Source organism: Idiotropiscis lumnitzeri, chromosome 11, assembly GCF_059441095.1.
Source record: "Idiotropiscis lumnitzeri isolate Australia: NSW breed Sydney's pygmy pipehorse chromosome 11, RoL_Ilum_1.0, whole genome shotgun sequence".
NCBI classification, from domain to species: Eukaryota; Metazoa; Chordata; class Actinopteri; order Syngnathiformes; family Syngnathidae; genus Idiotropiscis; species Idiotropiscis lumnitzeri.
This window is the reverse complement of record NC_142401.1, coordinates 16841970-16857992: the sequence shown is the minus strand read 5'-3', so window position 1 is coordinate 16857992 and position 16023 is coordinate 16841970. Positions and strand designations below refer to the sequence as shown.

Below are 16023 nucleotides of genomic sequence, written 5' to 3'. Positions count from 1 at the left end.
CCCTCCCGGCTGCAACCCACCTGATTGAAGTGATCAGCTCATCAGCTAGCTCGGAAGAATCCTGATCAGTATACTGCTTATTTGAATCAGGTGTGTTGCAGCCGACAGAGATGGAAGAATTCCCCCCCAAAAATCCGATGCTAACAAAGTGAAGCAGCATTTAGTTATTATGCTCGACAGCTGTGGAACAAACACCCCAAATACCTGAGGTCCGCTCAAACTGTCAGTTTTTCTGGGCTGGAATCATTATTGTTTACTGCAGCATTCTCAATCCTTTATTAATCCCCATTTGTATTTAATCATTTGAATCTAATTATTTTTAAATGATTTTAGTAAGATTTTTACAATTTTGGAATATTTGGTTTCTCTTTCTGAAATGCTTTGAATGGGGCAGGGCATCCGGACTGTCACAAAAACAATGAAACACAGCAAAAGTATTAGAGGAAGAAAATAGTAAAAAAACAAGCTAACTGTTAGCTTATGCGGTCATGACATTGCGGTTGCCAACGCTGTCATTTTCTATTTTTTGGGGGGGAATGACAACTGTAGCTGAACCAAATCTTTAATAATATTACTAAATGTATTACTATATTACATATGATATTGTTTACGTATTATGATGATTATTATCATGAAAACCTGTAGAAAAAAACTAGGGGAACGATAAAAAAAATCTAGAAAAATGTACTTGCATTCCTGATTAAAACATTTACTAAAAATTTGTTGACCAGTGTTATGGGAGATTTTCTTGTTGTGATTACAAAGAGGTTAAATTCAGGATTTGTGTATGTATTTGCCCATCATTCTGTTTCATGAAATTTGGCGTTAGCCAGAAACATAAGGATTTCCGATTACAAATATTGAATGGGTTTAACTTTTACGATTGCTGGCTCTGAGCCTTTTCCGGGTAGATCTGGGGGTAAAAAAGCCGTTTTAGCAAACCCCAACCAAAGGAATAATCGCTCTGGATAATCCTGTAGAGATGTAAAATAATCGGCTCTCAGATGACTTTGATTGCAAGCGATTGAAAATGCTCGAGTTTGGATAGATTTTTAGTATGTGTGTTTATACAGGGCAGTTGATTCCGTAAATCTTGTCAATTTTCCTACCACCACCATTTCCTTCCAGTTTTTCTGCTTTTCTCCCCTGACGGTGTTAACCAAAGCGCTGAGGTGGCGCCGATAAATCCTGACACTGCACATATTTGCAGCAACTTGGCAAGAGCCGAACTGTGCCGACAAGATTTTTTCAATTTTGTCAAGTCGTAAATCCGCGCTGGCAATGACAATGACGAATGGCGCTTATTCAAATAAGCCCGCATCGCGCAGCCCTCCCGCGACAACAATCCCATCGAGATAAATTGCTTCTGGCGATCAGCTGGTCATGCCAGAGGCTTTGCGCTGCGAATTGGAGCAAAAGGCTCAGTTAGCCAGCAAATTGGACTAAATGTGACAATCTCCTTTAACGTGTCCATTGATGATATTTGATTTCTTTGTTTTTAATTCTGGTACACCAATGCAATGGTACCTTGATTGTACAGTTTGCAGTTAATTTTTTAACTGTGTGCGAGACGTGAGACGATGGATGGATGTTGCGTGCATATCTGAAATTCGCTTATCTCTCAAATTTTGACAAAGCAGAAACAATAAAAATGAATAAATAAATGAAATCGTAAGTTCGTCAAGCAACCACTTTACACTAACTCGTCAAGTGACAAGTAGCCGCCATCTTTATGGAATTTTCTCAAAAACATAGAATGAGCATTTCAAACGGCTCTCAAACCTCCGAAACGAAAAGGCGCAGGTGTGACTTTGACCCATTTCACTCATTTGAAGGCATTTTCAAACCAGATTTTCTAAAAAAAAAAACATTCCCCAAAAAGGGCCATTTATTCTGACAAAAGAAACAAATTTTCATCCAATTTTCAAAATATTGGTGAGTTATACTTCTTGATTTCAACAGACTGTCATTTTTGCAAATTCTTACATTGCTCCAGTAATCCCTGCATATTTTTTGTTTTATTTTTCCTTTTGAACCAATCCTCACCTATGAGTTGAAAAACTCACTTATTTTTGTGCTCTCTCTGTAACGATTTCATAAACCACAAGATGTTGCCAAGCCCTGACTAATAGGAAAGTAGTAATTAGTGTTGATTTATTTTTGAAGTGATACATCAGGACCGGGGGACAAGAACTTTGTACGCCGAGGAGGAGCTAAGTTTAGCCTGTGTTGTTAGTGGAAATTATGACGTGTTCTCGCCACATGAGCATGTATGCGAGCCCTTGTGAGTTACTTTTAAGATAAATCATATCAGATGAACCTAAATTGTGAAAATGTTTTGTAGTCAAGGTTTTATTTACAGTTGAAGATATAAATATAAGCAATTCAAAACATTTTCAGGAAAATCACTTATTTGTGTTATTTCACTATTGTCAGTAGTGCTTGGTTCAGATCCCTCACAAATAGCGGAGGTTTTCCGTAACAAGATTATGTGTATTTGGAGTCCAATATAGAACATGGTGGGTCTTAACAATCGTAATCCATCCTTGCAATGACTTGAAGACAATACCCAAAGCGGTCTAAATTAACAATAGTGGCAGTTTTGTGGAGCCGCTCAAGTATTAAATAACTCCCTTCCTTCCAATTTGTGCATCAATTTGCTTCACATTCTGAAGGACAAAATGAGGAAATAATGCTTTCAAGCACTTACTTTGTGTTTCCAGGCTTTCGCACAGCTCCGTCTTAGCCTCACCGTTGGGCCTGAGTCCGGCCTTGGGGTTGAATTTATTCGACATGGTGGCGGCGGTGACCACGGCCTTGAGGCTGCGTGTTCGCTTGGGTACGTTCTGCTCGGGGTGGAAGAGGACCACGTAGACCTTGGGCATGTAGAGCAGGCCCAGAGACACCGAGGCGCTCAGGCTCACAGAGATGGTCAGCGTGGTGGTTTGGATGTACATCTGTGGGCGGGGGGAAATAAAAAATTGTATGTTAACCCTTTAGCTTCTTTCGCTTGTGTGTTGGGAATGTTTCCGGGAGGCCAAGTGGCCAGCACGCTGCATGTGACAGCTGCTGTGTTGGATTGTCATTAGTGCGTCCAATGACCCGTTAGTCGGCCAAGCTGTTGTTGGAGTGGTTCCGGCCGCGATGGATCGACAAAGACAAACCAGCCAACGCTACCCCATTTGTTTCAGTTTTACACAAACACATTTGGCTCGAGTTGTGACTCCAGCAGCAAAAAAAGAATGAAAATACACTTGTATAAAAACTTAAATAGAACAAGAAGTTTGGCCCGTCCCTCTTTGCAGCAACTAGCGAGGGTGCACAGCCCTTTTCAGATCTCTCATGTTCAATCAGATTCAAGTCAGGGCTCCGGTGGGGCCACCCAAGGACATTCACAGATGTTCTGAAGCAACTGCTTCCATATATATTTGTTTTTAAAACATTTGCACATGTCTTTTGCTCTTATAGATTGTTGTGTATAGAAAAAAAATGAGAGGAAGGCTGTAATAGGAAATGTGAACAAAATGAAATGCCGTGAATGCTTTCTGGATGCATCATATCCAGCATAAAAACAAATTAACCACGATTATATTTTCATATCCAACTCCCCATTATATTCCAATTGGAGTTCACTAGTACATACTTGCATGTATATACTTTGTACCATGATGTGTAAATATTTGATCATATTTTGCCTTTAAAGTGGGAGCTCTTCCTCCTCACTGGGTGCATTTTCACCTCCCGCCGCGAGACCGCCCCCCCCCCACTCCCTCTCCGACTAACCCTTTCATCAAAGCTGCGTAACATTTAAACCCCCACATGTGAGCTCGGCTTTAATGTTTTCTTAGTTTGAGCCAGCCTTGTGGCCGAGTGGCAGCGCTTCTCCGCCGTAACGGTGGCACGGTGATCAAGTGGAGCGTGGCTGTATGGACGGCGAAGAAGCAGCTGCAGCGTTCCCTTGGCAGATGTGCACGGGGACGGCCGTGGATCTCTTTACTGGTGCCTTAGGGACTCAGACTGTTGAACTCAAGCTGTTAGTCCCATAAACACAGACAGTCATCAACTTTAAGGCGAGTATAAAAGGGTCCTCTGTTTACGACGGAGCAGGCGACGTATTCTGAATTTGTATCCAATATGAAATGCACTATAGTCGATGACAAATTATAATGCAAATGCAGCTGTAAAGTCCTGATTGTGTGAATACTGTACTACAAAATAGTCGTCCAACACTCGACTCCTTCCAAAGTCCCCATAAAGTGTAAATAAATACAACAGAAGGTGTGTGAAGTATATAAAACGAGGCGACAAAATCATGAAAAATCAAAGACATTTTCTCAATAATATATCACACATCTTTCTTAATAAGCTACATTTTTGAGTCTTAAAAATATTTCTGACTGGTTTTCTACGCTGAAAAATGCAAGTCATCAATTAGCTTGAGTGTTAACTGGTGCTCCTTTTGGCCGGTGGACAGCTCATCCGTGGTGTTGTCTTCTTGTTTGGGAATTTAAATAATGACTATGGTTATATTTACATGGACACAACCGGAATAAAAATGCTTCATATACACACCCTATTTAAAATAGTCTGAAACAATCAAGCTCATAATGATCAAGATTTTCATTTTCATTCAAGATATTCCGAATGAGGGGGTTAGTTTATTTTGATTGATAATTCAATTGGCGTGCATGAAAAAAAAAAATTCTGAAATTTCGAAACAAACTGCCTTTACTGCACATGTGACGTCAGTACACGTGTTTCTATTACTAGTAGAAGCAGAGCAAGCGAAAGACATGGCGAGGCAAGATTGAACTTGCCATCAAGCAGTGTGAACTCAAAGTAACAAGTAAAGTAAGCACGAATGAGAAAAATAGGCGAAAGAACGCTGAGAAAAATAGGCGAAATAATGCAAACATTAAGAAGAAACGATGAAAGTGAGTTAAAGGCTATCGCGCCACCATTTCATACGACATTATATAGCTATTAGTCTACGTACGTTTTCAGCAATTATCTTTAAAACGTTGACTGGAAGGTTAGCAAAAATCTCCCCGACTCCAAATTCTCTGATCGTAATGAAGGTGGGGGGACATGTCGATCAGAACATGACGCACAGAAAAGTCTCTAGAAGCCACGCTGACAAACAAATTGGAAGCAGACATTTTGCGTGAAATTTAAGACTCAAAATGTATGAGGGAAATTGCTCAAATGAACCCCAATGTGAAGCAGGTGACAATGTTTCAAAATGTTTTGTTCAGTCAGGGTGCAAGTAAAATTTCTTAGAGATTACTTACAAACCCGACAAAAAGTAGATACACAGGTTAATGATGTAGCTTCTAGTGGCTTCATCTGGAGGCCTATGGCAGTTTTGCAGCTTTTCTTTCAATTTATTTTCAATAAAAAAAATTAAATGTGTTTTGTGAATTTTATTTTGCGTATGCCATCTAATGTGGGCAGAGCATGGCATCAAAATTTGTTTTTGGGTTGATTTGCTATTAAAAAGAGGGTGTAAGGGCACATAGTGCTCAGCTCGCACCTTTTAATTTCACCGAAATTGGTTCCGCAGGCTTCCCTTATTAACAATTTGGCAAAACAACACCTATCATTGTCACCCATCAACTCAAGTATCTCAGTTTCTCATCATTGCCAGCACTCATTTTATTTAACCAAAGTAATTGGCTGTTGCCGTGACTGTGTTGCGGCGGCTATTGATTGTGACCGATATTGATTTGAATGATATCTGACAAGGTGACTGCTCAATTTTCAACCTGTTCTCAAAGTGTCATGACATTACTGTATTACTGCATTGCATGTTTGTTGTAGCAACGATCCTATTGATTAACAAGACAAAGCTATTTTGGTCACATCCATAAAGGTTACTCACGGGCTTCTCCAGGTCACTGCCTGTGAACTTCTTTCCAAACAGCATTAATGATGTACGCTTTTATTCGCATGAAGAACTACTGTGTGAAAATTACTTGTGAGAGGTAGGATCTGGACTCGCATACTAAAATAACTGCGTACTTTGAATCAATTAGAATTACTTAGAAATTCAACCATCTTATTGTCATAGCAATGGTGAATGACATCTTTCTGTGGGGTGAATTCAACAAGCATAGAAGTTAGCATACCAAATGCTAGTATTGGTGAATGGTCACTAGAAATAACCAGAATTCAACACTTATCAATTCATCCAGGTGTTTTTTTCCATTCGTATTTTGCTACATGTTAGCATCTTATCAGGCATGATGTGATCATACCACCTATTCTAATGTTAGCATGTGATCAATTCTTATAAGAAAGAGCACCTGCCTACTGGCAAAACATTAAACCCATATCATTTGGCCCGATAGATTTTCCTTTTCTGTTTTCTTTTTTTAAATATTGGGAAAGCTGTCATGGATCGGAAAGGAGGAGAACCCAATCGCAGTGAAGCCGGATTGCAGCATCGACTTGATTTAGAGTAAAGTAAAAAGGCAGACAAAGTACTTGAAAAATAAAAAGCAACAAGACACGGCAAGGGCAGGAGGACAACTGACATGGAAACCGACATGACAAGGTCTGAAAGGAAACAGGGAACTAAATAAAAATTAACGAGACAACGAGAAACACCTGGATAAGACACAAAGGGTTGGAGGAAGAGCTGATTGGGTGACACCAGGGACCGGGATGACAAGCACAGGTGCACACAACAAACCAACGAGGCACAAAGAAACCTGAAACTAAATACTAAGCTAAAAATAAACCAAAACATTTCACGACAAAAGTTGTAAAACGCTTATAAACAAGCCTTTGCACTTTATATACTTTGCTATATTGCCTTATGTTAGCATACAAACTGCTATCCATTGCCATAACCATGACCATTTAATCAATTCTCATTAGCAAGAAGGCAAAAAAGCCTGATCATTCCGATCAAAGTATAAAATGCAGGATTACTAACGTTCTATATTCATTAAATTTTAAGCATTTCAGTTCAATGTCAGCGTTTAAGCATGCATTTTTTTTTTTTACAGAAACTGTATTTCCTTGTTTGAAGTTGTAATATTTTGTGATTCCATCAAATGTCAGCAATGTATGTATTTTTCTCCTTTTTAGTTGATTAGGGTGCATTAAGAGGGAATTCTATTTTTTTGTTCAGATAATAACAAACTTCAGGCAACACATCACTGACTCAAATGATGGGAAAGTAAACAACAGGAGGTCAAATCGCTTCTTGTGTTAAATTCGCTCATTAGATTCGTCAGAATGCGGCACCACAAAGTGAACAAAAAAAAAATCCAGCCAGCTAATACGAGCTTAATTTGAGAGTTGAGAATTGTAAACAAATGCTATTTTAACCGACAACCCGAGAGAGAACCTCAAAACCATCAGATGATTTTCAATCCCGTCCCACCGCATAGTTTCACAGCACGCTGCGAATCGAAGGGGGGTGTAGCGTTGAACGTACTCCACAGTGGCGCTCTCTCATTAAGCTAATAAACAAATAGAAGCCTCGGGGGACTCCATAATAGAGTACCGTCGTTTGTAAAGATCACAGTTCTTTAGCCTTGATTAGTTTAACGGCCTGTTCACCCTTGACTGGTGCACTCGTGGGGGGTTGCCGGCCCGAAGCCCCAGATGTGGTTGGGAAGGAGTTGGGGGGTGGCATGTGCTAGTCGCGCACCGGGTGGCTAATGAGTGAAACAACTGCTCTCGGTGAAAAAGCTCAAGATGTCGCTCTGATCTCTGCACTTGCCCGCATCAATCTTCATTATGCCTTATTGGTCCGCCGGGACGTTATTGTAAATAATGTCACGTAGGCCAGTGCGGGAAACTGTTAAAGTGAGGGACAGTATAGCTGCTGGCAGGTAGACAAAATACGGGAATGTTGGAACATATGGAGCATTGTAAACTTTCGTCTGAACATCAGCTAAATGTTTGCTGTTCCACTACAATATACGAGAAGATTGTAAATTCTCATGTTTTAATGCCAGAAGACACCAGAAAGATCGACACATTGGCCCATGGAGGCTTTGGCTGAACGATTTATCATTCTGAGACCGAAATCGCGATCTCAGTTGCCCGTAGTGCCGGAAGTAATTTCTTTCGCCGCTGCTTGAATGCAGGGCGCCAAGCTATCTAACGCCACGGCAGCATGGACTTTATTTGTACGACACGCAAGTCCGTGCACAAATAAACGACTCCACTAACAAGAAGCGTTTTAAACGAGGAGGCGAACGAGGAGTCGCTAAAGCGTTCTAATCGCTAAATTGAAATACAACATTGGGAAGGACCCAAAATAAGTACTTAGATGTACATAGAAGTCTGGTTAAAACCGCGTTTGGGCCGAGAGCCAACAACTATGAACAGAAATGTTGTATTTTAATCAATACATATCTAGACATATAATAAGACGACAGCTACATTAGCAATTTAGCGGATGCTCTCAGACCGGAACACGGAAATGGCTGACGTCATCATGACGAAGAGGTTTGATGTCTAACGTATATCAAATATTTATTCATCACATCAATATTTGCACCACAGTGTTCTGAGTTATGAGATCTACACAATAATAGGTCTCTATATTTTAATCAATTGATTCAATTTGATAAGTGACTGTGATTTTATTGGCATATAATCTACAATTTATGTTAATTGAAATGTACATTAGTACGAAATTCAAAATAATAATAATAAAAAAAAAGAATTTTCTTATACACAATTCCTCACTAATACAAAATTATACTTGACAGAAAGCAGTTTTTAAAAACTTAAGAACTGCACCCACACAAAACCGCTTCAGCATCCTTGCATTATTGCAGTCATAGCTTTTATTGTTTTTAATGTTATAATGGCATTTTCTGTCATGTTTGTAAATGACTCAGTACATTGTGCCAAAAATCGCAAATTTAATCGAAATTGGAATATCTGTCAGAAAAATCGCAATACATATATTTTCGAGAATCGTTCAGCCCTAATGGAGCCTTATCAGCTACACAGAAAGTGCCTTCGTCATGCCCACACAGGTGGGTGAAATAGCCCAAACAAATGTCAGTGTGTGCACCAAACTTGGTCTTAACGTGCTTTAACTGTTCTTAGGTGTAAAGAGTGCAGTAGAGGCGGATGCAAGACCTTGGCAAGTAAAAAGGTTACAGCGATAAAACAGTCTAGCTCAAGTCACATATCTAATTATGTATACCAAAGAGGCCTACATCGAATAACGTGATTGAATTGCCTGCGCTGGTGGACGGGGGTGGACTTAGGGCCACTGCCCCCCACGAAATATGCTTGCCCGCCCTCGGGTGCCAGGCCACATAATTGACTTTTGGGTTTTTTATGGTATTTTTTTTCCAGGAAAGTTTTTCCACCTGTTCCCCACAGAGAACGTATTAGGAATCAGCGTTTTCTGAACAATGTTTTGGATTTGTACTTTTTTTTTTTACCTTGTGCACCACTGAGATATCCTTGGCACTCCCTAAATGCTCCACCAGTGATTGTGTGCAGTATGCATCACAATACACATAATGATGTTACGTATTCTCCCAATTAATACTTTGTGGCAATCCACACATAGAATGACCTTTCATTAAGTGTTAGGCAAGCCCCCTCGCTGTCCACTTGTTTGAAAACACATTTTTATTCTATGGCTTTCAGCACAACACCAGACTGTCGCTGTTCTGCTGTTCTTCTGGCTTTGTGTGCTTTAATTTGTGTTTTGATGTAAATGTAAATGTAAAGTGCTTTGTTATAGCTCCAGCTGTTGTGAAATGCGCTATAGAAATCAAGTTATATTTTATTGTATTGTACATAAATCATTTTATAGTGTTCAGCATTTCTGCAGGAATATATATTCAAGTACAGTAACACACACATGCTGCTGGCTACTCTCTCTGCCTTCTTTGTATAAAGTGGACCCACGCTGTGTGCTGGGGATTGGGACCCTTCTGACTCGCAAATAGCGAAAATCACGCTTATAATTGACTGCCACTGAAATGTACAGGGAACTTTAAGAATAAATGAAGAAATTTATTTTTTTAATTAAAAGAAAAAAAAGCATGGGTTCAATTCCGGCTCCGGCCTTCCTGTGCAGAGTTTGCATGTTCTCCCCGTGCCTGCGTGGGTTTCCTCCGGTTACCCCGGTTTCCTCCCACATTTCAAAAACATGCATGGCAGGTTGATTGAACACTCAAAATTGCCCCTTGATATGAGTGTGAGCGTAGATGGTTGTTCGTCTTTGCGTGCCATGCGATTGGCTGGCGACCAGTTCAGGGTGTCCCCCGAAGACAGCTGGGATGGGCTCCAGCACCCCCCGCGACCCTTGTGAGGAGAAGTGGTACAGATAATGGATTAGCCACTAGTGCTTAACTGTAAGTATGTCCACTGTAGTATAAATATTTATATTCCTGTACCATCAGGTTGCCGCTTGCTGCATAATAATGCACATCTATTATGATTTAATCAATTATTCCACAAAATAAAGCAAACGATGCTTGCTACCTTGTTGTTCACATTCACTTTAACGTACAGACGTATTTATCCATGTACCGTTGTTCAAATCGGCATGGATAGTAAAACAACAATTCTGCTGACTATTGCACCTTTTTGTCCCCCAACATATTTATCCATGTCGTAGCAAAGTTGTCATCCATTTCTGTATAGTAATTATTACCATTCAATAACATCTACACATAATGCGGTTGATTATGCTTGTTACCATATTGTTCACATTCACTTCTATGTGGTATTAATTTATATAGAATTGACATTGAATACTTAGTGTTTCTTAAAAATCAATAACCTACAAAATACTTTTTAAGGTATTTATTCAGTCATGGACACTTTTGCTCATGCTCCACAACCTCTATTTTTGTCATAGTGGACTTTGTTAAGCCTTCATCAAGAAACCCAAAACAGTGGCTCCATTTGTTGGTCCATTGATGGCGATGGCAGAACCTCTTGCATTCAATCCCTTTCAGGGGCTTCTATCCCAAGTTTTTGTTCCGTGGCTCCTCCTCGTACGTCAACCACCAATTTAGGCCGTCACTCTCCAGTTAAGCAGACATTTTGAAGCTACTGTAAAAAAGGTGTACAACCAGGACCAGATGTCCCGCCTTAAATAATGGAAAACGCCTCCCTGTGGTGTCCGGTTGGACGTACTCTCAAGTGAAGTGTGCCATCGTGGCAGAAGGAAGTGAAGCGTTTAATTGCTGTGCGAGATGTTTCAATGTGTGTGTGCGGCTTTACAGGGCCTGACACACTTCACCGTTATGAGGAGTGTTTTTGCTTTGACGTGAGGTAATTCCCCCCAAATAAGAACTATCCTGTTTATGTCACGATGAAACTCTTAAGATGTTCTTTAAATACCCTCGCCCGACAAAAATTGTCACCCGCCTTCCTTTTACATACACACTATATTAAGCGCCACAGTTATTGTTTCAGGACCCAGGCGGTCTTGCAGAAAATCATGTGTAAAATTGTGCTGCATGCTTTGAATGGGAATGAAACAGCTGACATGGAAAGCTATTATGGAGGGTCCTCGTTTTTACGATACTGATGTGTGCCGTAAAGCCAAAATGGCAACTAAAAAGAATGACGTTGTGCTGCATTCTTCGAATGGGAAAATATAGCTCCATCTGGTGGACAAATATACAAAATACAAATGGAAAACCAGAAGTCCAAAGTGAAATTTTCCCATGGTTTATTTTGTATGATCAGGTAAATGCTGTTTTTTTGTGGAACCTTTTTTTGTCCCCTGAAACAAATGTTTCGGATTTCATGTCGTTTTGCCATGTCAGGCAAATTAACGAAACCGAAATGAAAATTTTAGAAAATTCAATATCCCATTATTCTTTCAACACACCTAAGTTGTATGAAAATAAGGGTGCAATCGCCAAGTCTGTGTATATAATTATATATATATATATATATATATATATATATATAATAGAAGATACTTTAGTTAAAATAGACATTTTTAGCTTTGCATACTTTTGGGACTCATTCAACACTAGACTGTTTTCTGGCCTCCTTCTTTTAATAGTGAGTTTAAATAAATTATAACTTTTTCACCCTTTATAGAAGTTTTCCAAAGAAAACAAAGTAATATTGTTGACTGTGTGTGGGAGTTTTAAGAGTTTTGAAAAGTGCATTTGAGGAATGATTGTCTTTTTACTTTTTTACTTTTTACTTGGCGAATTAAGAACATCATACGTTTTAAACATCTGCATACATCCCAGTAAATTATATTCCTTTGAGTTATGAAAGAAACAATGAAAAGTTATCTTTCTATTTTAAACTCACTAATAGCTAATGGATGCTTAATCCGCCTGTGATAAATCTTCGGGTGGAATAAATTAAATAAAAGGTTCTGGTATTCACTGGGGAAAAACAAGGATTTTTTTTTTTCGTTTCATTTTGCTTTTAGGCGTCCGGCTATGTTTGACGAGCGCTAACGTAAAACCAGGCGGATAGGGTACGAGACGTTACTTTTAGCGCATTAACCGCAGGTGGGTGTGCGAACAAGCTGTTATGCAGATTCACAGCAAGCGTATGAAAACAAGACATTGTGCTGCCGGTCACACGCTGCATTATTAATGGCATTTAGTTGACTGCAGGCATATGCAGATTTTCTGCACTACTGTACACAATTGAAATTATTTTGGGGCTGAGAGTGGGAAGTGTGACGACATACCCGCCACACACAGCGGCCTTTTTTGGGGGGGTTTTATGATGTATTGGTTTGTTTAATCTCCAAAAGGGAGGAGGTGGGGATTCATTTTATTGCATCTGTCAGACCCCATGCTGGTTCTCCTGATAGCGTCCGTGCCAGCGCGAGGCTTTTGCGTCCCCGGCTGTCCTCTGGTGTTAGCGCACAAAGTCCCCTCTGGTAGCCTGGCCCAAAAAAAAAATAAAATCCTTTTCAATTGGATGGATACAATTCTATTGTTGTACCCCCTTTGGCTTCATTCCCAGATGGTATCCCCAGCCGCTGTTGCCATTGCATCCCTCTTGACCTGCAGCTCATCTAGAGCCCTCACTGAATGTGAGCCGTGTTTATGGTTCTGAGGTCAGAAACATTGATTTGACTTGGGAATATATGAGTGTACACAGAGCTGCTCTCTCTGATGCGTGGGTACTGGTGTGTGTGTGCGTGAGGCTAAATGAACTCACAATAATTTGACTTGGTGCATTGTTAATATGCTCTAAATGCTTTTGCATGAATGTATTGTTTTGTATGCTACAAAGTGGAATATCTTATCTGGACTGACTCTTCCACCAAATTGATTTCAATGAAGCTTACCACCTCACCATTATTCCACTTGTCGCGTCCTGCAATTATTTAGCTTATGCAATGACACACATTTAATATTCATATTTTTAACATATTCAATTGTCTTTGCTATCACAGGTGTTTCTAAAATTGTATTGTTTCTATGACATCAAACTTATATTGTATTATATCGATGACTGGCCAATTATGGTGAAAGTAATAATTTTGATTATTTTAATGGAGATTGAAATCATGATTATAAAAATGATTAGTCATTGCTTTCAAAACGTTGTGTTTGTTCAATGTCTAAAGGCGATTACTCCAAACTGTAATTATCGCCTCATGCTCATTCATGCCTGGACGTTCAACACTTTATTCTTAAACACTCTATTCTTTTTGTCAAGTATAAAATGAAGTATCATGTGAGATTCAAGCTTCTTGCATTTTCTTTCTGCTCCATCCACATGTTTGATGTCTTGCATCTTCGCATACATTGAAGCCACGATTAAGCATTACCCTGATCTCTTCATCCGATTTTTTTATGTTTCATGTCATCTTCACAAGTCTCTGTGATTTTATTTTGTGTCATGTCATTTGGAAATTTGTGCTGGTTCAACAAAATGAAAATCCTTGGATCTTTGATTCCTTAATTTTGAGGGAAGGAAAATTCCAATTTTAAATATTCCTTGAAAGGACAACAAGAAAATAAAATCATAAGAAAGTAAAATAGGAATATAAGAAAATGATAGCAATTGAAAAAAAAACTATTAAAACAAATGAGTTGTAGCTGCAAGTTTTGGCCTCTTAAGGGCAGTTTGTTGCTATGTATGGATGGAGTACGGAATAATTTTGCGATTGAACACTGAATTAATAGAACTCGTTTTTCACAGACCTGGAAGAATGTATAAAGTAGCGTTATCTTACCTGTGTGTATGTGTTTCCACAGCGTTCATGTGTGAATATATGCATTCATTGAAGAAATACCACTCTCGAAGTCAACGCTAATTTCCATTAGCTTTATAATGGGATTCTCGATTGACTTTAGCATTAGTGCTATCGATGTTTTATAAATGAAGCAGGTTTTTGTTTTTAAATGTACAATGAGCGTAATTTATTTATTTGTGTGTTTAGTTTTACAGTAAACTCCAACTAGGTATCATTAAACATCTTAGCAGAATCACATACACGCTTGCTACGCAAGCAACATGGTGCATTCAGGGAACTTTTAAATACACTGCACCTTTCTGCAAATTTATTGTTTTTCTTTGATTATGTTTAAAGATGGAGAGAAGCGAAAACGAAAATCAAAATCAGATTTTAATTTAGCGTTCAGCCCTAATCTGATCTGTCCGTTTCCACTGCACTCACATTGACAGTTGTCAAATGCATATCTGATTTGAATCCACATCAAGAAGATGCCTAATTTTCATCCGAGGATATCTGACTCAATGCGGGTTTTATTTTTCATTTATGATGCCATGTCGTATCTACAAATTGTGAGCAAAATCCCAATTTGGGACAAAAACAAATAAATAAATCTGAATTATGTCACGCATGCCGTGCAATGTAAATCCATACTAATAACTGTAGCAGGTTGAACTAGGTATGGATCATAAGAATGCATTATATCTCAGGAATTTTCCTAATTAAACATTTACCGCCTTATTTAAACAAAAGGGTGGGGAAAAGTGGAACAGCGGAACGAAACTGCAGGACAAAAAAGCAGCACAGCCTGAGGCTCAGAGCTAAATCTCTTCACATTCCAAAGAACAATTATGAGCACGCTTCCAGGGTACCCACTACCCAATTTGAATTGTTTACAACAAATCTTATTTCCAAGTAGAAAATATCTCATTTGCACCAAATCCTCTATCTTTCTGTTGACTTTTGATAGCTAGCCCAAACCATTTAGTCTGCAAACTGCTGCCAAGTAGTGGAATACGTTATGCCTCCGTTGACAACACAGCCTCATTGTTACAAAACGATCAATGCAGTTCCAGTGAATCAGTGACAAAATGATTCACGTTGCAAAACTAATACTGACTATAGTTTGGTTAAAATCGAAGAAGCATGTCAAAATGTCCTGTTGAGTGAGTGGGGGTGAGTGTGCGTGTGTGTGCACTCAGAAGCTATAACGTGACTTATATTGCATAACGGAAATTGAAAGCAATTTCACAATTTAAGATAACGTGCACATTTTGGTCTAAACACTATTAAAGACGCATTTATACACTTGTGCATTTAGTTGAACTATTTGTTGGCCTGTTTACTGCTGCTTCTTTTCTCATTTCTGCCCCCTCTTAAGGTGACGGTGACCCGCAAGGAAGGTTAAGGCATTGACCAACTGGGCAGGGACCTGTTCCACTGAAGTTTCAGCACGTCATCAGATCAATTTATTTATATACGTTGGCATCTAATAGAATTATTTGTAGGCCTGTTTACTGCCGCTTCTTCTCTTTTCTGCCCCCTCTTCCCCTGCTTTGGAATTAGGCGATGTTGATTCACTAGGAAGTGGCTATTCTGATTCTACACGAACTGACCGGTAAAAGACCGAAGGCTGACCACATCCTTGGAGGTGCTGCCATGGAGTTATGGCGCTGATCAACTGGATGAGGACCCACTCCACTGCAGTCATCTTCCTGCAGCACTTCATTTGATTGACTCTTACATTATCTCAGCTAACATTGTATAGCATCATTTTATGTGTCAAATGTTGCCCACTTGGCATCCATTGCAGCCTGGTCATCCTGGAAGGGGGATTCCCCCATCTG

General features: G+C 39.4%; 1 protein-coding gene across 6 annotated transcripts in view; it reads right to left on the bottom strand.

Annotated features, from left to right (window-relative positions):
- Positions 1–16023, bottom strand: part of LOC148327706 (metabotropic glutamate receptor 4-like) — a 165512-nt gene that overhangs the window by 736 nt on the left and 148753 nt on the right. For all 6 annotated transcript variants that reach the window (XM_088308713.1, XM_088308712.1, XM_088308715.1 and 3 more), the window contains one exon: positions 2711–2957. In XM_088308713.1, the coding sequence (XP_088164839.1) occupies positions 2711–2957 (247 nt within the window). The remainder of the gene's footprint in view (positions 1–2710; positions 2958–16023) is intronic.